Source organism: Styela clava, chromosome 1, assembly GCF_964204865.1.
Source record: "Styela clava chromosome 1, kaStyClav1.hap1.2, whole genome shotgun sequence".
Lineage (NCBI taxonomy): Eukaryota > Metazoa > Chordata > Ascidiacea > Stolidobranchia > Styelidae > Styela > Styela clava.
The window spans coordinates 23,235,422-23,257,365 of NC_135250.1; the positions used below are offsets into that span (position 1 = coordinate 23,235,422).

The 21,944-nt window shown below is 34.3% G+C and overlaps 1 protein-coding gene and 1 long non-coding RNA gene across 2 annotated transcripts; one reads left to right on the plus strand and one right to left on the minus strand.

The window, feature by feature from the left end:
* Positions 1 to 952: 952 nt before the first annotated feature.
* Positions 953 to 2,072, minus strand: LOC144425497 (uncharacterized). The gene is made up of 2 exons (XR_013477533.1): positions 1,865 to 2,072; positions 953 to 1,625 (listed from the first exon to the last, which is right to left on the minus strand). It is a non-coding gene; the product is annotated as an uncharacterized LOC144425497 (long non-coding RNA).
* Positions 2,073 to 5,461: 3,389 nt separating this feature from the next.
* LOC120342701 (kelch-like protein 25) lies at positions 5,462 to 10,676 on the plus strand. The gene has a single exon (XM_078113818.1). The coding sequence runs from the start codon at positions 5,462 to 5,464 to the stop codon at positions 6,929 to 6,931; it is 1,470 nt and encodes a 489-aa protein (XP_077969944.1). The 3' UTR covers positions 6,932 to 10,676.
* The last annotated feature ends 11,268 nt before the right edge of the window (positions 10,677 to 21,944 follow it).

The window sequence follows — 21,944 nt, forward strand, 5'->3', positions numbered from 1 at the left end:
ATTGAAAGGTAATATTTAAACTTACCGTTATCATATCCTATAGTTCATAGACTGATAGATAGCGTCCAAGTTAGGGCTGAATTGGTGGGTTTAGTATAGAAACAAATTGAATGCAGGGGATTGAGGGAAAGTTTAAAGTCTTTTAAATACATTCTTGGAAACATTGCACAAACTACAGAAATCTGTATTTTGAACAGGTGAATATTTTTTCCAGATACATTCATGATGGTTCAGTCGTCAATTTCAAAGCCAAGTGCTACAGATAAGTTCAGGAGTCTCTGCCAGTCTGCCACCACATCATCTTCAAATAGGGGTGTCGCCGAATAGTCACCAAGTCTCTGATGCAATTTGTACATTCTAGGCACGGTGAGGCCACTTAAGTTTATGTCGTATCATAGAAACACAGATTTATTAGCTCAGTAAGATGGGTGCAAATATACTATTGAAAGATTAGATTCAACAGGTTTATTGAAGTATTATGATCGATTACATACCACATAAAATTACAAGACCAATAATGTTATAGTGAATAACATGGTTTAAATGAACTAACCAAGACTATCCAACATATTAAATTAAGGGGAATAAAAGATTTTCCGCTGAGCCAAGCATGTACAAGCCTTCCCCAGAATTGGTAACAACCTATATGGAGGGAACAAAATAGATCCAACAGTTTTGTCGTCTGTAGTTGGTGCTAATCCCACGAAGTTAGATCGAGCCAGAGTTCCAATCATGCCGGTTAAACCAAAAACAGTCGGGTATCTGATAGGTTTTACAATATAGTTTATTCATTCAGTGTAGAAATAGAATATAACAGATTATAAAAAATATATGATGAAGGAACAAGCAAGTAAATCCAAGAAAATTACTACAAAAAATTATACAGTTTTGCAGATATTGTGCCGTATAGGATAAAAATACACACCAGATATATGCTTTTGGGCATAACAAACAAAAACCACGAAAGCAATGGAGCGTCTGAGTTATTTTATTAAAGCTGCCTGGTTTCATCTCCTGATAATATGGAAGAATTGCTCTCACTGGGCACTACCTCATTGTTATATAGTCAGATGGGCAAACACCCACCACTTGGTTCGGTTCTAAAATTATCAGGTGATTATGAACAATTTGTGATTTATATGACAGTAATAAATGCAAAACAACCTAACAAAATAAGGATATTCATCACACACCACAGTTACTACCAAGTGCAGGGCCAACTTCTGGTATCTGGAGCAGCTTGGTGTGGCTTTGCAGTTGCAGTTTCGATTCTGAATCTTGTTAATTCTTTCGTGACCTTTTATTATTATTATTTCTTTTTCTGGTAGGTAGTCGCGTACTTTTTGAAATCTATTTTAAGTTATGCTCGACTTCCACTTTTCTCTGCATTTTGTTTGTATGTTGACTTTTTGTGTTGTTTTATGCCAGAGAACCAAAATAAAATGATGATGATGCTTGCTTACATTTTTCTGCTGTCTGACAAAGCGCTGTCTTTTTCATCAGCGGCACTTGAGGTAGTTTCAAGTAAAGTCTGGGGGCAGATCTGGTTGGATCCCTGACAATCCTTTCTCACTTTCGTCAGATTCGCATGTCTTTGTATCAAATGAAGTATCTGGTGACAGATCCTGTTAAATTATGATCCAAAGTTAAATTATGGTATAAGTAATCATTACCTTACAATTTGATGATGCTTCTCTGTTGGGCGACAAGAATCTGATATAGGGTCAGGGTATTCATCAGTTGGTCCATCGCCTCCATGAAAATGCATGATGGAACGCATTGCTTGTATGAAAATTTATTTCATATAAGAATTAACATATTGAATATATCATAGGTATCGAAAACAATATTTATGTTGGCCTACCTTAGTATACACGAAGGTATTTCTGGTGATTTTTCCTAGATTGAATATACTGTGAGGCCTGTTGCATTCCTTTATCCATCTCATTGCTTTTTGGCAGTCAATATGTGGCTTTGGAAAAGGCACAAATCTTACCGTACTTCATTTGAACGGCAGTGGTACCGTACAGGTTTTCAGACCGGCAAATACCATATGCGCAGCGTTTACACATAGCTAGTCTAACAAAATAATTCACTAGTAGATTCTGTTTAATAAAAATGCAACATCGTATCAAAGACAAATTCTCCCGTACTGACATACGGTAGGCTACCGATACCCTGGATTGCATAAGCATGACTGTCTACTATTTTTTGGTTCGAAATAGCAGTTGCGACCTGTACAGTACCGTACCTGTAAGGTGCCTGCAACGGGTACAACCTTTTAGTATAGATATATAGATTTCGTGAACGTGATTTGCAACAAGTAACATACAGTATTACCGCTTTCTAATTCTCGCAGCCTTGTGAAGAAAACAAAAAGCGAAAGAAAGCACAAAGATCTGCCTAAACCGCAAGCAACCTGTGCGGAACGCGCCCAAAGTTGTCTGAGCGACTTTTCAGCGGGGAATGTTTGTTTACATCTGCTCGCTTGTGATTGGTTGAAAATACGGATGTTTTGATGTCGGGGAAAGGTCCATGTCCATGTCCCTCTATTAGGTTCGGGGTTGCAGAATTCCGCACCAAAATATCGCTAGGCTGTGTTTGAATACACACGGTGTCGCTATGAAGTAAGAGCGGGTGAATCGAAACCGAAGTTTCTGTTAGGATAGGATAGGATTTACATATTTATCCCGGGGGAGATGAAAGCCGATAAGACGGCTTATCCATATGGCGAACCACGGCCTCTCGTCCGGTTACCATTTCAAGTCGGGTATGGGTTTAGTTTTACTGCATTGTTTGTTTTCGGAAGCATGGACTTGGTGGTGGAGGAAGCCGTAACCGACCAGCGGTTACGTGAACCACCCAACGACGGCGAGGAGTCCAGCAATCCTCTCGCACATAACCATCCCTGCATGGGATTCGAACCTGCGAACCCACGCAGAGTAGTTAGAGGTGCGGTGGCGAGCGTATTCCTAACGCTTAGCCCGTTGGGCCACACCGCCGCGCCTAATGTTTTGGGGGATCCCCTGACTTTCGATCGATAAGTCTTCGGTCTCCGATCGATATTCTCGTTTTGATATTAGCTAGAAACGACTATTTCAAATGTCCTTGAGTTGGATTCAAAATAGATGAATGGCTTAAATTTTTATTAAAAGTTTTTTATATCTAGAACACCAGCAGATTCTGGAATTGTGAGAAAGTTTAAAAAGTGGAGTAGTTTTTAATTTTGATTTTGTCATCGCACACAAAAACTAAATACTAAAGAGCCAGCAAAAATATTTGAAATAAATGAAAGTAATAGACTTTAAGCGAAAAATACAATCTTTAACCACTGGAAATTTCAAAGCAATTCCTCCAGTAGGTAATACGGAAAGATATTTTTTCACAACGACAACAACATAATAAAAAAAACGATTCATATGTACACTTCGTGTCCAATTAGAATCTAGAAGATCAGGAAATTATATTTTAATTAATATTTCTGGTGAAGTGTCATTGGCGAGCAATCGGGATCACACATGGGATCACAGCCATGAGCCACCACCAGATGGTTAGGGTATTCCCCGTTCCACGGATAACAGGCAGGAAGGTGTTGTGTTGTGGGAAATACAACACGGTGCATTTTGTTGCGGCATTCTGGACATACCGGTATAAGTTTATTTTTATTCATCAATGAACTAGGTATATGTGTGAATGCAATATTGAAGAGACTTTATGTCATTTATTTTTGGGGTCTTACTACTTACTGAATACAGCGCGAAAGAGCGCAAAACAGAGGGAAACAGCGCATAACAGGAGACGCAGTTAATACCACCTCATGACGGCTCCTGCCACGAAAGAACCACGGAGCCTCTCGCCATGGTTTTATGGCGCTATTTCCGGTATATTTACAAAAATATGTGCCGGATTCTAGATCATCATGCAAAATTTTATTTACTTTTTTTTTTATCACCCTAAAGTCGGCGGTGTGGCGCCATATGATTGAGCCGTCTTATCGGTTTTCCTCTCCCCCGGGATAAATATGTAAATCCTATCCTAAATTGCATTACCCAAAATGTGTCACTAGAAGGGGCAGCCCTGCCATTACAACCTACATGCCTTGGTTTGTGTTTTTAATTTGCTGCCGTGGTACCCCATCTCAAGAAAGAAAAAAAAATATGTGCCCCAACTCATTGAAAATTTTTTTCTGCTTTGCGCTGTTTCCCTCTGTTTTGCGGCTGTTTTCCTCTGTTCGCGCTATTTCCCGATGTTTCGCGCTGTATGTTAACGGAATGTTAACTTGTGCTATCGATTGGGTTTCTACAAGATCAACTACTTTTCCGTTTTCTATGCTTTTGCGTCGGTGGATCCGTATGCATATAATGCGAGGATGCTGTAGCGAGAGTGATGATAACTATCCTGAGTAATTCAAAAAATAGTCTTGTTGCACACTAATGTGTTGTTTGAAATTATGAAAGTGTTCCGTTTGGCATTGGAATTTATTTGGTGTGAAAAATAAAAGAAGGTGTTGTGTTTGTGGGAAATATTTGAGAATATTGAGTCAAGTGATATATAGTGAATAAAAAATGCCAAAACACCCACTTTGGATGTTTTCTGTCTAATTTTCTAATTTCTATGCAAAAAATTAACTAATTCGATTAATTAGGGGTAAATATCTATAAAATGTGTGCACGAATTCGATGATGTCTCTATGATAATATGGATTGACTCATTTGTCACATATAATATTTGAACATGTGGGAAATGTGTTTGAAATTATAAAACTGTTTAATTTGGGGCAACTTATACTAATTTGACACTAAAATCTCTATACGAATTAGAGGTAAAATTGGGCCAAAAATTCCGACCCGACCCAGGCCCGTGGGTATTAAACCCGTCCCAAGCACGACTAATTAACTGGATTTGCAGGCCCAAAGCAAACTCGAAAGTTTCTATTTTATTTAGTTCATCGAATTGTCATTGCAAGAGTTGATGAGGCAACTTCTGTTTTTTTGCAAACCACGATCTCTCATGGCCAAAAAAAACACGGCCGAAACGCCTCATCAACAGTTGGTTGAACAAATTTCAAGTTTTTCTGTTTTGCTCAGTACATGCAATTCTGGTATATTTAAGATGATCTGGATCATGCAGTTGTACTTGGTGATGAAAACTTTTTTTTGTAATATTGAGGTTTAGTTTTGATTGACTTTAATGTCTAATTAATTACTGTATCTTTAAATTAATTATTTTTTTCTATTGTTTCAGGTCTTTTCAATTATAGTAGTAGTATCATAAAATCCTTTATAAAATCAAACCAAAGCATCTCAAAAATGGAAGAAAAAATCAATACAGATTCTAAAGAACATGCTGTTGAAATTTTACAACAATTAAATGAATATCGTAAAACTGGGCGTCATTGTGATTTCATGATCAAAGCTGGATCTGAGGAACTTCCTGTTCATAAGAATATTGTGTCAAAGCAATGTTATCTCATGAAAATGTGGAAACAAAATCTGGTGTCGTTGAAATAAAGGAATTTGAAGTTGAAGTTTGTGTTAAAAAATGTGTTGATTTCATTTACACTGGGGATGCTTATGTTGCCAAAGAAAAACGTGAAACACTCATGGGTGTCGCTCACATGATGCAGCTGCAAAGACTTTGTGATAGTATCGCAATTTTTCTGGAAGATGATCTCGATCCTAGATCGTTTTTTCAAACTAAAAAAATTGCGAATAGGTACAACTGTAAACAACTTGAGGAAAAATGCAATCAATTTGCATTGCAACGTTTCAAAGAAATTGCCCAGTCTGATGAGTTTATGGATCTTGATGAAAAATTTATTTCATTCCTGATCGAATCAAAGAAAACAAAAGCAAAGGAAGGAGGGAAATGTAAGATGTTGTTAGCATGGACCAAACATGATATTGATGAAAGAAAAGAATGTTTTCTTAGTTTGGTGATGAAATTTCAGTTGACGAAAATGACTCTGTCATATAGAAGATTTCTCGTTGAAAATGAACCATTGATATTTGAATCTATGCAGTCTCTTCGTTCACTGACTTTATCAATACTGGACAGCCATCCTGAGAATATCAGTTCAAAAGATTTCGATTTAACAGAGAATGAACAGCTTGTTGTTTTTGATCAAACTTCTCAAAGAATGCATTGTCATGATATTGATGCTAAAACATGGACACCAATGCAAACCATAGATCAAGCAATTATACAGAATACATTACATTCTGCTGTAGTGATTGAATCTTACATTTATGTGATTTGTAGAAATGGATCGTTTTATAGACTTGAATATGCTGAATCAAATGCAAAGTGGGAACAAATGACAAATACAAATCTTCAGTGGGCATGCGTAGTTGCACTTGATGGTTTTGTTCATGGTATTGAATATCAGAATTACTCAAATGTTTTGGAAAGATATGATCCATCAAATAATAGATGGACCAGACTAACAAACAAATCATTGATTCTAGCTTTTGAATCTTTGGTGGCTGCTGATGGAAAGGTGTTTTGTATTGCAGGATATTCTAATCAGATAGGTCGAGCAACAAACCAAGTTGAGATTTATGATCCTGTCACATCAACTTGGTCAATGGATAATGGATCATTGAATGAAGCAAGATATCAAGCTTCTGCAACTGCTACAGAGGAAGGAATATATGTTGTGGGAGGTTATGATAATAATAGAGGTTCAACTCTCACTACTGTTGAATTTCGTTCATCTGTAACTAATACCTGGATGATGTTGAAACCAATGAAAAATGCAAGACAATTTTTCAGTAGTTGTGTGATTGATAAGAAGGTTTATGTCATTGGTGGAAATGGAAATCCTGCAAATATAGAGGAATATGATCCTGAAACAGAAGAATGGAGAATCATTGAAACAATACAAGGAAAAGATAATTTTCCACGAGCAACTGTTGCACTATCTATATAACATTGATTGCTCTTATACTTGAACAAATATGGTTCTCATATTCTTGATGAAAATACTTATCATTCTTTCTAATTTGATCTCAAATTAATTTCCTCTGCAGAATGATGTACCGGTAAATTATTGAATTAGTTATCTGTGTGTGGTAATATATCGAATGAATAATTTCTTTGACAACATTGAATATTGTTTTTCAATCCATTTATCTTAAGAACGAATGTACAGTATGTTTAAAGATACAGCTTCAATAATTTGTTTTTCATAATATAGCCAATATCAATACTGATAATTTGATTGCTCGGTTAGTTAATCATTACCTATTTTACTTGGAAGTGATAGTGAAAATTTCTTTCATATTGTTGGTGTTGATTTTTTATTGTTTTTTTGTTTGTTTTATCATTGCATTTATCATGTTCAACAATTTAATCTCTAATTCTTGAAAATTTATCATTTTTCAATATTTTATTCAATTTTGTGGTATATCAGATTACAGGGGATTACCCCATATTATTTTTTATGGTTGGTATGGTATGGGTTGTTATCATATCTCTCTCATTACCTTGCATTGACTGTTTATGATGTGACCTATCTGATTTTAGTTCTATACATGAATTCAAGTTTTTCATCTTTATGATCCAGCGGAGGTTATTTATATTAAAAGCTCATTCCTTCGAGATCACTGTATTTTTCAATTATTATCATTCCACTGCTTTTTTGATATAAAAGTTCGAAGATATGCATGCGTTAATTATTATTCATGCTTTTTATTCTTTGAGTAACTGACCAAAAAAATTGTGTTTTTGTAAATGAAATATTTAGGTTAGTGGCATACCATCATCTGTATAACGTCATAACAGACTTGGTGTGGCCTTCTAGGTTGAGAACAATTATTCAACTTCTGATACTTCTATTCTGAAAATGATGATAATTTTGAGAAAATTTCATTTCCGTGAATTTCTTTGCATCTAGTGAGCTATGAAATATAATCATTAATTATTGATTTCAATTACTGATTATCAGACAATAAGTTCTGTAATAAAGGAAATATGATTTTATTGAATATCCTCAAAAATTTGTTATTGTAGTATATTAATATTGACTAATTCACTGAACTTGATAAAATATACTGTGATAGTGAAATTGTTATTACGTTATGTATAAAAGGTAATAGGAGGAAATATAAATTTTCATCTTGATGCTTTCAGTTAATATTCTGACAAATTCCTACTGGCATTATTCATGTAATTTTTCAGGGTTGTAATTTGCAATATTGATATCATAATTAGATCAGCTGGGAAAGAAATTAAATATTATCTCATGGTCGCGGAGTTCCTGCTTGTCTTCATAACATGCTTGATTCGTCACTCAACAATTTTCCAAAAGATTGTTGAAGATGATTTGATGCATATTTTTGATAAAGTTTTACGCAGACAACACATGTCATTATTGTTTAGCATAAAGTGGAATTGATATCAGGCTGTGAAGTTGGCGGTTTAATAAACTCATTTTGATATTTGCTTAAAACAGCTGTATTTCAAATGTCCTCGAGTTGGATTCAAAATAGATTAATGGCTTGAACTTAAATTTTTTCATATCTAGAACAACAGTAGATAATCGAATTGTGAGAAAGTTTAAAAAGTGGAGTAGTTTTTAATTTTGATGGTGTCATCGCACACAAAAACTAAATACTAAAAAGCCAGCAGAAATATTTGAAATAAATGAAAGTGATAGACTTTTAGCGAAAAATACAATCGTTAAAAAATCGTTCAGAGTGGAGAGCGATAGCTTATTGCCCTTAACCTACGTTCGCTATTAATTTCAATGACCAGACCGTTTTATCTTTTCCTCTTTATTATGTACATTATATAGATGTAATAGTTTGTTTGTATTCCTCATAAGACTCTATCAATTTTTCGTAAGTGTCTCCTAAATTGCATTTGCTGTAAATATTTTCGATTTACTGTTTGCCTTATATTGCTTTTAGTTGCATATTCCGCCAAACTTGCCCTTCCTATATTTTTCTGTGCTTTTATCTTGCTTTTCTCGCGTTTTTATTAGTTGTTGGTAATTATTCCGTGAAAGTTACATTTTCTGTTTTACTGTGCCATAATCGCATACATTTCGAATGTCGCTGTAATTGTATCAGTTGTGACTTATTCCTAGGATTTATTCATTTTATCCCTCATTTAATTATGTTTATTCTAACCTGTAGCGCTGTAGGTGTCGCTGCTTGAAGACCTTCTCAGGTCCCTCGCGACTCCGGTCACGCAAAAACATGATTAGTACTGTAATTTATTCATTGTGTCACTTTATGTTTGAACGTGTTTTTTTGTGATGACAAAATAAACGATTGATTGATTGATTAACCACTGGAAATTTCAAAGCAATTCCTCCAGTAGGTAATGAGGAAAGATATTTTCTCACAACAACATATTAACAAAACGATTCATATGTACACTTCATGACCAATTGGAATCTAGAAGATCGGGATATTATATTTTAATTAATATTTTTGGTGATCTGTCATTGTCGAGCAATCGTGATCACACTAGATGGTATCCAAGAGTTACTCAATCCCGCTCAATCCAACACCAGATAGTTAGGGTATTCCCCGTTTCAGGAAGGTGCTGTGTTGTGGGATATACAACACCGTGCATTTTGTTTCGGCATTCTGGATATACCGGTATAAGTTTATTTTCATTCATCAATGAACTAGGTATATATATTCAATATAGGTCAACAACTAAGTGTTCACTATAATTTACCTGTAAATAATAGTGTATATCATTTTATTCAACCTAATAAGCATTATAAATGTATTCTAGAGTTCATAAGAGTGCATAATATCACTATAAATGATGTTAGGCTGGGGCATCATAGAACTTTATATGATAAAATTGTTGATACATTGAAATGTGAAAGAATTGTATTTCTAAACAATGGGGATATTCGAACAGCATGTTTGAATATTCATAATAAAATTCTAGCTAATCATGTAAAAACTTTTAACTACAAATTATTGTGGAATATTTTACCGCTTAAAACAATGTCAAGAATTAGATATATTGCTGGGGATGACCTATGTGTATTTTGTGACAAAGAAGCTGAATTTATAACACTTTATTCTGGAATTGCTCATTTGTGAAACAATTGTATGATTATGTTTTTTCTATTATCATGAAAATAACTAACAGTGGCAACTTAATAAATTATGAAACATGTATATTATTAGATTTAAGACAATAATTATGTACATTTGACCAATATAGAAAAAAATGCTATTATTTTATTGATATGTACTGCAAGATATAAAATTTGGTTGCAAAGAAATGCAGTGATTTTTGAAAATGTAATGCCAAGAGTGAATAATGTAGTCAATACTATAAGAAATTCAATAAGGTGTAGGAGGAATATAGAACGACTGAGAAATTTACCTAATTATTGTGAAGAACTTGATTTATTATGCAAATATATATAAATATGACTAGAAGTGTTTATCGTAATGAAGTGGAACTAATTCTTAAAATTTTATTTTTCATGCATTAATTAAAATAATGGTAAATGACATCATGGAACATATAATAGATGATAACAACAAATGGGAGTTACAACGGATATGCTACAATACGGATACAAATGATCAATATTTATTATGGAATTTATACTGTCTCATCTGTATGTAATGATTTATATTATTATTTTATCTATAAAAGAAAAAAAAAAAAAAATGAACTAGGTATATGTGTGAATGCGATATTGAAGAGACTTTATGTCATTAATTTTTGGGGTCTTACTACTAACTTAATACCGTACAACGCGAAACACCGCAAAGAGCGCAAAACAGAGGGAAACAGCGCATAACAGAGGAAAATAGCGTGAAACAGAAGGAAACCAGCGCCAGTCAGGAGACCCAGTTATAACCGCCTCATGACGGCTCCTGCCACAAAAGAACAACGGCACCTCTCGTCATGGTTTTATGGCGCTATTTCCGGTATTTTTACGAGGTTATGTAGCGGATTCTAGGTCATCGTGCGAAATTTAATGTACTTTTTTTTTTTATCTAACTCTAACCCTAAAGCTAAATCAATTAAAACTGTATCCATATGAAAAATGTTCAAAATTGCGTTACTCAAAATGTGTCACGAGCAGGAGCAGACCTGTCATTACAGCCTACATGCCTCGGTTTGTATTTTTAATTTGCTGCCGTGTTACCCCAACTCAAAAAAAAATAAAAAATATGTGCCCCAACTCATTGCAAATTTTTTATCCTGCTTTGCGCTGTTTTCCTCTGTTGCGCGATGTGTTCAATAAGTAGTAGGGATGGGACGAGTTCGGCATTACAGAGATTTGACGAATCCGAGTAATAGGTCAAGGACTCGAATCTGCCGAGTCCTTGATGTCAATGGAAAAGCAGAAAAACGTGTTTCTGACCATGCTACAGCATCGTGCGCTCACAAACATACGTCGTAGCTCATATTTTTTGCCTAATGGTTCCGCAGATAGCTGTTGAATCATTTTGAATATATATTTTTCTTTTTTTTGGCGGCCATAATACAATCATAAACGTGGGTCAATGTGCGCCTTGGCTGTGAACTGGATTTCCAGCCCACATTGCGTCAATTCTGGGCGGCTATTCAGAAATTCTTACATGTCAATATGAAAAATAAAAAGCTTTCGACTACAATGCTTTCCCATAATTCCAGATATTTCTAGCCGTAAATTTACTATGTCATGTGCGCATATGGTAGAGAAATGCCACTAGTCGTCAATACAATATGGTACATCTGCTTGCAATTTAGTAGTTCATGTAAACGTTCTAAAACTCTACATGCTTTTCGTTGCTTTTTTGGCGAAAGGATTGCACGCAATAAACTTGATTTTAAAGAGGTATTGATGAGATTCCACATTGGGTTGATCCAGAGCATGTTTCATATTTACGCGAATCAAAAAACCCAAAAATATTGCAATAACACATAATTTATTGTGTATCACATGTATACCAAAAAGGATAGATAGTTTGGAGGCGACTGGCGCAACATCATTGTTATGAGCGATCAATAGTTTTTAACTTGCGTTATATTATCTGGATATCTGTCGTCGTTTTATTAGGAGTGTCCATAATGCACACGAAGGATATTGTTACAGATCTAACATTGAATTTTAACTAGTTAAGGTATGTAGTGGGATTTATAGAGGCAAAAGTACAAACATATGCGTAAATTAGTAAAAACAGAATTGATTATCGACAAAAAATGCCTGGATTCGACTCGAATCCGAGTCCGGATCCGAATCCCGGCCTATCTCCAGTAAGTAGTAAGACCGTTCATTTTTGGAATGTCAATGGGCTGTTGATTGGCAATGGTGTTGCATAGAATATAATCAAAATACTATTTCAGCAAATGAATCACAATAGTATGCGAAAAATCAAAAATTTGGGAATATCGAAATTCAGTAAAATATGATGAAATAGTTAAAAGTAGAAGTACTATGCATTCAATTTTCAAATGTTAACTGATAGAAATTTTAAATTTATGGAAAACAAGTGAAAGAAATGATTTAATTAAACTGTTTAATTTGGGGCAACTTATACTAAATCGACAGTAAAATCTTTATACGAATTAGAGGTAGGATTGGGCCGAAAATTCCGGCCCGACCCAGGCCCGTGGGTATTAAACCCGACCCAAGCCCGACTAATTAACTGGATTTGCAGGCCCGAAGCAAACCCGAACGTTCCCATTTTATTCAGTTCATCGAATTGTCATTGCAAGAGTTGATGAAGCAACTTCTGTTTTTTTGCAAACCACGGTCTTTCGTGGCCAAAACACGGTCGAAATGCGTCATTTAAAAAGAGTCACCGATAGAGAAGCCTGACCCAAACGTAAAGATTGACATTTCAGGCTTGACCAGCCCCGAATTACGGGTTGACTCAGGCTTCAGATCTTAGCTTTAATATGAAAATTCAGTTTGGCATTGGAATTTATTTGGCGAGAAAAAAAAAAGTCATAGTCAAGTTGATTTTTTCCAACCTGTAATAAATTCAACAGATATAAATGCGAAAGAGTAAAAAATATAATTTTACTGGCAGACTGGGAAGTGAAGTCGCGGGGAGATTTGTTGGTGGGCCTGTTATCCAACTAAACCTAATTGAAATTATGATAATCTGTAGTGGGCTGGACATTGGAAGACTGGAGAAAAATGATAATAGAGAACAGGTTTAGACAGGATAATGATGAAATGAATTCCATTAAACATTAGTTGTTTAACATGCCAATATGGAGTATGATACCGGTACTCAAATATGAAATAACAGAATTAGAATGAAACATATACTATCATAAGCTAGCATTTGGATAGGCGCATTATACTGCAATATATATGAATAATTAGATAATAAAACTATGTTGGAGTATCAGTTCAGGTTTTTAGGCTTCGAAACATCTCGAGAACAAACCAAATTAAACTAATATTATTACATGATACCGGTACTTGCATTTTACACTCCACAAGAGATTTGTATTTTCAGACATTTGGACCTGATAGGTGTATTTGATGTTCGTGGTACAGCAACGTTTATCTGTTATGTCGCCAATTCAACAGTTGGTTAAACAAATGTTAAGTTTTTCTGTTTTGCTCAGTTGAAGCAATTCTGGTATATTTAAGATGGTCTGGATCATGCAGTTGTGCTTGGTGATGAAACATTTTTTTTTGAATATTGAGGTTTATTTTTGATTGACTGTTATGTCTAATTACGGTAATTACCGTATCTTTAAATTATTTATTTTTTTCTATTGTTTAAGGTCTTTTCAATAATAGTAGTAGTATCATAAAATTCTTTATAAAATCAAACCAAGTCATCTCAAAAATGGAAGAAAAAATCAATACAGATTCTAAAGAACATGCTGTTGAAATTTTACAACAATTAAATGAATATCGTAAAACTGGACGTCATTGTGATTTCATGATCAAAGCTGGATCTGAGGAACTTCCTGTTCATAAGAATATTGTGTCGGCAAGTTCCGATTATTTTAAAGCAATGTTATCTCATGAAAATGTTGAAACAAAATCTGGTGTCGTTGAAATAAAGGAATTTGATGAAGTTTGTGTTAAAAAATGTGTTGATTTCATTTACACTGGAAGTGCTTATGTTGCCAAAGAAAAACGTGAAACACTCATGGGTGTTGCTCACATGATGCAGCTGCAAAGACTTTGTGATAGTATCGCAATATTTCTGGAAGATGATCTTGATCCTAGATCGTTTTTTCAAACTAAAAATATTGCGAATAGGTACAACTGTAAACAACTTGAGGAAAAATGCAATCAGTTTGCATTGCAACGTTTTGAAGAAATTGCCCAGTCTGATGAGTTTATGGATCTTGATGAAAAATTTATTTCATTTTTGATGGAATCGAAGGAAACAAAAGCAAGGGAAGAAGGGAAATGTAAGATTTGTTAGCATGGACCAAACATGATATTGATGAAAGAAAGGAATGTTTTCTTAGTTTGGTGATGAAATTCCAGTTGACAAAAATGACTTTGTCATATAGAAGATTTCTTGTTGAAAATGAGCCACTGTTATATGAATCTATGCAGTCAATTCGTTCAATGACTTTATCAATCTTGGACAGCAATGGGAATGCCGGTTCAAAAGATTTCAATTTAATTCAGAATCAACAGCTGGTTGTTTTTGATCAGACTTCCAAAAGAATGCATTGTCATGATGTTGATGATAAAACATGGACACCAATGCAAACCATAGATCAAGCAATTATACAGAATACATTATATTCTGCTGTAGTGATGGAATCTTACATTTCTGTAATTTGTGAAAATGGATTGTTTTATAGACTTGAATATGCTGAATCAAATGCAAAGTGGGAACAAATGACAAATCCAAATCTTCAGTATGCATGTGTAGTTGCACTAAATGGTTTTGTTTATGGTATTGAGTATCAGATTTACTCAAACATTATGGAAAGATATGATCCATCAAATAATAGATGGACCAGACTAACGAACAAATCATTGATTCTGGTCCATGAATCTTTGGTATCTGCAGATGAAAAGGTGTTTTGTATTGCAGGATATTCTAATCAGCAATGTCGAGCAACAAACCAAGTTGAGATTTATGATTCTGTCACATCAACTTGGTCAATGGATAATAGATCATTGAATGAAGTAAGATATACTGCTTCTGCAACTGCTACAGATGAAGGAATATATGTTATGGGAGGTTATAATGTTAATGGGAGTACAGTTCTGAATACTGCTGAATTTCGTTCATCTGTAACTAAAACCTGGACGATGTTGAAACCAATGAAAAATGCAAGGCAATGGTGCAGTAGTTGTGTGATTGATGTCAAAGTTTATGTCATTGGTGGAAATGGAAATCCTGCAAATATAGAGGAATATGATCCAGAAACAAAAGAATGGAAAATCATTGAAACAATGCAAGGAAAAAATATAATTCCATTGGCAACTATTGCAATATCTATCTAACATCGATTACTCTCATACTTGGACATATATAGTTCTCATATTCTTAATGAAATTAATTATCAGTCTTTTTAATTATCGCTCAAATTGAATATCCTTGTCTTTTTGCAGAATAATGAAACTATTAAATTATTCATTAGTGTGTGGTAATATATAGAATGAATAATTCCTTTGACAAAAAGTTTTGTTTGATTATTTTTCTTCTATATATTTAGCTTAATAAGAACGAATTTACAGAATGTTTTAAGATATAGCTTAAATATTTTCTCTTTACAGATAGCCATTATCAATATTGATAATTCGATTGCTTGGTTAAGTGACAAGTGAAAATTAATTTCACATTGGTACTGTTGATTTATCATTATTTTTTTTATATCATTGCATTTATTATGATCAACAATTTATTCTCTAATTCATGAAAATGTATCATTTTCCAATATTTCATTCATTTTTGAGATATGTCAGATTACAGGCGCTTACCCCATATTATTTTTTATGGTTGGTATGGTATGGGTTGTAATCATATCTTTCTCGTTAACTCACATGAATTGTTTATGATGGGGCCTTTCTGATTTTATACATACACTGTATTTTTTAAATATTATAATTTCAATGCTTTTTTGATATAACTAGTTTGAAGATATGCCTTTTAAATGTGTTAAATATTATTCATGCTTTTTATTTTTTAAGTACGGTAACTGATCAAAAAATGGTGATTTTGTAAATGAAATATTTAAGTTTATGCCCCTGTTGCACAAATTGGTTTCTGTCCATCCAATATCAAATTTTTGCAAATCTATTATTACAAATAAAAGAAAATACAAAACTTTTGGGTTTAGGAAGAGTAGTGTTAATTCAACCATGCCTTAGTAATGACCTCACTGCTGATCACTGTTGTCCAATGCATTATTAGTATTTTGTATCTTTTTGAGGTGAGGCTCATTTCATACCATCATCTGTATAACGTCATAACAGACTTGTTGTGGCTTTCTAGGTTGAGAACAATTATTCAACTTCTGATATTTCTATTCTGAAAATGATGATAATTTTGAGAAAATTTTATTTTCGTGAATTTCTTTGCATCTAGTGAGCCATGAAATATAATCATTGATTATTGATTTCAATTCCTGATTAACAGACAATAAGTTCTGTAATAAAGGAAATATGATTTTATTGAATATTCTTCGAGATTTTATTATTGTAGTATATTAATATTGACTAATTCACTGAACTTGATAAAATATACTGTGTTAGTGAAATTGTTATTGCTTTATGTATATAAGGTACTAGAAGGAAATATAAATTTTCATTTTGATGCTTGTGGTCAATCTTCTGATAAATTCTTACTGGCATTATTTATGTAATTTTTCACAGCTGTAATTTGCAATATTGATATCACAATTAGATCAGCTGAGAAAGAAATTAAGTATTCTCTGATGGTCACGAAGTTCCTACCAGTCTTTATAACATTGCACACAAAAACTAAATACTAAAGAGCCAGCAGAAATTTTTGAAATAAATGAAAGTGATAGCCTTCTAGCGAAAAGTACAATCTTTAACCACTGGAAATATCAAAGCAATTTCTTCAGTAGGTAATAAGGAAAGATATTTTTTCACAACGACAACAAAATAATAACAAAACGATCCATATGTACACTTCATGTCCAATTAGAATCTAGAAGATCGGGAACTTATATTTTAATTAATTAATATTTTTGGTGATCTGTCATTTTCGAACTATAGAGGGTTAACATCCTCTGTGGTCGAACAATCGGGATCACAGCCATGAGCCACCACCAGATGGTTAGGGTATTCCCCGTTTCACGGACAACAGGCAGGAAGGTGTTGTGTTGTGGGAAATACAACAGGGTGCATTTTGTTTCGGCATTCTGGACATACCGTATAAGTTCATTTTTATTCATCAATGAACCAGGTATATGTGTGAATGCAATATTGAAGAGACTTTATGTCATTAATTTTTGGGGTCTTACTACTTACTGAATACCGTACAACGCGAAACACCGTTAAGAGCGCATAACTGAGGAAAATAGCGAGAAGCAGAAGGAAACCAGCGCAAAACAGGAGACGTACCGTAGTTATTTCCACCTCATGATGGCTCCTGCCACGAAAGAACAACGGCGCCTCTCGCCATGGTTTCATGGCGCTATTTCCGGTATTTTTTCAAGGTTATGTAGCGGATTCTAGGTCATCATGCGAAATTTTATTTACTTTTTTTTTTTATCTAACCCTAACCCCAAAGCTAAATCAATTAAAACTGTATATATATGGAAAATGTTCTAAATTGCATTACCCAAAATGTGTCACTAGCAGGGGCAGCCCTGCCATTACAACCTACATGCCTTGGTTTGTGTTTTCAATTTGCTGCTGTGGTAACCCAACTCAAAAAAATATGTGCCCCAACTCATTGCAAATTTATTTTCTGTTTTGCGCGCTGTTTTCCTCTGTTGCGCGATGTATTCAATAAGTAGTAGGGATGGGACGAGTCCGGCATTACATAGATTCGACGAAACCGAGGAATAGGTCAAGGACTCGAATCGAATCTGCCGAATCCGTGATGTCATAATGGAAAAGCAGAAAAACGTGTTTCTGACCATGCTACAGCATCGTGCGCTCACAAACTTACGTCGTAGCTCATATTTTTTGCCTAATGGTTCCGCAGATAGCTGTTGAATCATTTTAAATATATATTTTTTCTCTTTTTTGGCAGCCATAATACAAACGTAAATGTGGGTCAATGTGCGCCTTGGCTGTGAACTGGATTTCCAGCCCACCACCTCGCGTCAATTCTGGGCGGCTATTCAGAAATTTTTACATGATGTCAATATGAAAAAAAAAAAGCTTTCGACTACAATGCTTTCCCATAATTCCAGATATTTCTAGCTGTAAATTTACTATGTCATGTGCGCATATGGTAGAGAAATGCCACTAGTCGTCAATACAATATGGTACATCTGCTTGCAATTTAGTACTTCAAGTAAACGTTCTAAAACTCTCCATGCTTTTCGTTGCTTTTTTAGCGAAAGGATTGCACGCAATAAACTTAATTTAAAAGAGGTATTGATGAGATTCCACATTGGGTTGATCCAGAGCATGTTTCATATTTACGTGAATCAAAAACCCAAAAATATTGCAATAACACATATTTTATTGTGTACCACATGTATACCAAAAAGAATAGAAAGTTTGAAGGCGAATGGCGCAACATCTTTGTCATAAGCGATCAATAGTTTTTAACTTGCGTTATATTATCTGGATATCTGTCGTCGTTTTATTAGGAGTGTTTATAATGCACACGAGGGATATTGTTACAGATCTAACCTTGAATTTTAACTAGTTAAGTTATGTAGTGGGATTTATAGAGGCAAAAGTACAAACATAGGCGTAAATTAGTAAAAACAGAATTGATTATGGACTTGGTAAAAATGACGTGGACTCGAAACCGAATCAGAGTCCAAAAAATGCCTGGATTCGACTCGAATCCGAGTCCGAATCCCGGCCTATCCCTAGTAAGTAGTAAGACCGTTCATTTTTGGAATGTCAATGGGCTGTTGATTTCTGGTAATGGTGTTGCATAGAAAATAATCAAAATACTATTTTAGCAAATGAATTGCCAATCACAATAGTATGCGAAAAATCAACAATTTGTGAATATCGAAATTTAGTAAAATATGGATATAATAGTTAAAAGTAGAAGTACTATGCGTTTAATTTTCAAATGTTAACTGATAGAAATTTAAATTTATTGAAAACAAGTGAAAGAAATGATTTATTATTGTATGAACACATGGATGATCTCATACATAGATCAATCATGATGTGACATTTTTTATGCAACACCAGCTTTGATGAATATATGGGAGGATTCAAATGTCCAAATTTATGCATCATTTTGATTTAATTCATAGATAGATAGTGAATAGAAAAGTGCCAAAACACCACTTCGTTGTCTGATTTTCTATCTAAATTAACTACCGTAAATCGATCAATTATTGGTAAACATATATAAAATGTGTGCACGAATTGGATGACAACTGTATGATAATATGGATTAACTTATTTTCAATTGACATATATTATATTATATATGATACAAAACTCCGGTGATGGTATGGTTTTATATTTTAATTGTTACATATAATATTTGAACTTGTGGGGAATGTGTTTGAAATTATAAAACTGTTTAATTTGGGGCAACTTATACTTATTCGACACTAAAATCTCTATACGAAATAGAGGTAAGATTGGGCCAAAAATTTCGGCCCGACCCAAGCCCGACTAATTAACTGGATTTGCAGGCCTGAAGCAAACCGAAAGTTCCTATTTTATTTAGGAGTTAATCGAATTGTCGTTGCAAGAGTTCATGAGGCAACTTCTGTTTTTTTGCAAACATTGGTCTCTCATGGCCAAAACAGGGCCGAAATGCCTCATTAAAAAAAGTCAGTGATAGAGAAGCCCGACCCAAACGTAAGGATTGATATTTCAGGCCTGACCAGTCCCGAATTTCGGGTTGGCTTAGGCTTCAGATCTTAGCTTTAATATGAAAATTCAGTTTGGCGTTGGAATTTTTGGCGAGAAAAAAAATGTCATAGTCAAGTTGATTTTTTACAACCGGTAATATATTCAACAGACACAAATGCAAAAAACATGCGAAAGAGTAAAGAATATTATTCTACTGGCAGACTGGGAAGTGAAGTCGCGGGGAGATTTGATGGTGGGCCTGTTATCCAACTAAACCTAATTGAAATTATGATCATCTGTAGTGGGCTGGACATTGGAAGACTGGAGAAAAAAGATGATAAAGATCAGGTTTAGACAGGCTAACGACGGAATGAATTCCATTAAACATTCGTTGTTTAACATGCCCATATAGAGTATGATACCAGTACTCATATATGAAATAACAGAATTAGAATGAAACATATACTATCATAAGCTAGCATTTGGATAGGCGCATTATACTGCAATATATATGAATAAATAGAAAATAAAACTATGTTGGAGTGTCAGTTCAGGTTTTTAGGCTTCGAAACATCTCGAGAACAAACCAAATTAAACTATTATTATTACATGATACCGGTACTTGCATTTTACACTCCACAAGAGAATTGTATTTTCAGACATATGGACTTGATAGGTGTATTTGATGTTCTTGGTACAGCAACGTTTATCTGTTATGTTGCCAATTCAACAGTTGGTTGAACAAATTTTAAGTTTTTCTGTTTTGCTCAGTTCGAGCAATTCTGGTATATTTAGGATGGTCTAGATCAGGGGTGGGCAAATTACGGCCCGCGGGCCGGAACCGGCCCACCTGTGCCCGCTGAAATTATGACCATAGTTTTTAGGAATATAAATATTCGTTGAAAATATCGATGATATAAATTGAAACTGATCGTCGGCTAAAGTAAATATCGTATTTCATCTCGTATTATAAGCACCTGAATATGATGTGCAAAAATCATCCATCTGAATCATTTGAGTCATTGAAAAAACTTAAGCTCCTGATATATCAGCATTTGGGCAAATTTTTTTGTGCGTTTGTGAACGCCCCAACATATGTTCTTTCCTTTTGTCTAATCTAGTACAACGATTCTCAAAGTAGGGGCAAAAGAGAATAAAAACGGAGCGACAGGGGGCAATTGCGCATTCTCGGTGAGTGAAATTAATTTAAAAACACCGATTGTTTTCCTGACGTGGGTATTTAAGCCGAGAGCATCGAAATTATGTCGGTTAACTAAGTTATCTTGAAATTTTCAATCGGAAACTATTGCTTAGTCCAGCGGTTCCAAAACATTTTGTTTGTGCGGCGCCAGTTTACTGCATTAGAGTTATAAAGCTTTTACTTTATCGTATTAAATTGTACTGAGACTTTGGGATTTTGCAAACGGTGATATCCTAAAATTATCTTAAACTAAAATTCAGATTGTAGTATTTCAGAATAGTGAAATTTCCATTTATTGTAACTAGGCGCAACGGCGATTCACGTTGAAAATAATTGAATTAATATCGCGAGACAATTTTAATGCTCTTATCGGCCATGAACTGTTTATTTTACGCAACAGAAAATCATCGTCGGTGACAAAGTCGGCAATTATAATGAATGTCGTAAGCGCGACGACTCGTTTCCCCTGTGAATGTACTGAAAATATAGTAACCGCAATCTGACATTTTTGACGAAGTATAATTGTTGATTCTTTCATTTCTAACATCATATTTGATGGTAATAATGATGATGATTTTAGATTGTACCTGACTAAAATTCCTCCATCTCATTAATATTTCTTAATTGATTCGCAATAAATTTGTTTGTAACTTGATGTTTTGTTGTAGTTTTTGGGGGCGATGATGACGTTAAAAGTACAGTATGGGGCAAAAAAAGTTCGAGAACCACTGTCCAGTACATGATTTACAGTACTTGAATTATTCTGTCTGTACTCATGACATTTTCCATGTTCTTTCAACGCTAATATTTCAATGTTATTTACTATATCCCCTGCTGCAAATA

Bases quoted from the DNA above. Each gene is read 5' to 3' on its own strand.
- LOC120342701 (XM_078113818.1), top strand. From the start codon at position 5,462: ATGTTATCTCATGAAAATGTGGAAACAAAATCTGGTGTCGTTGAAATA.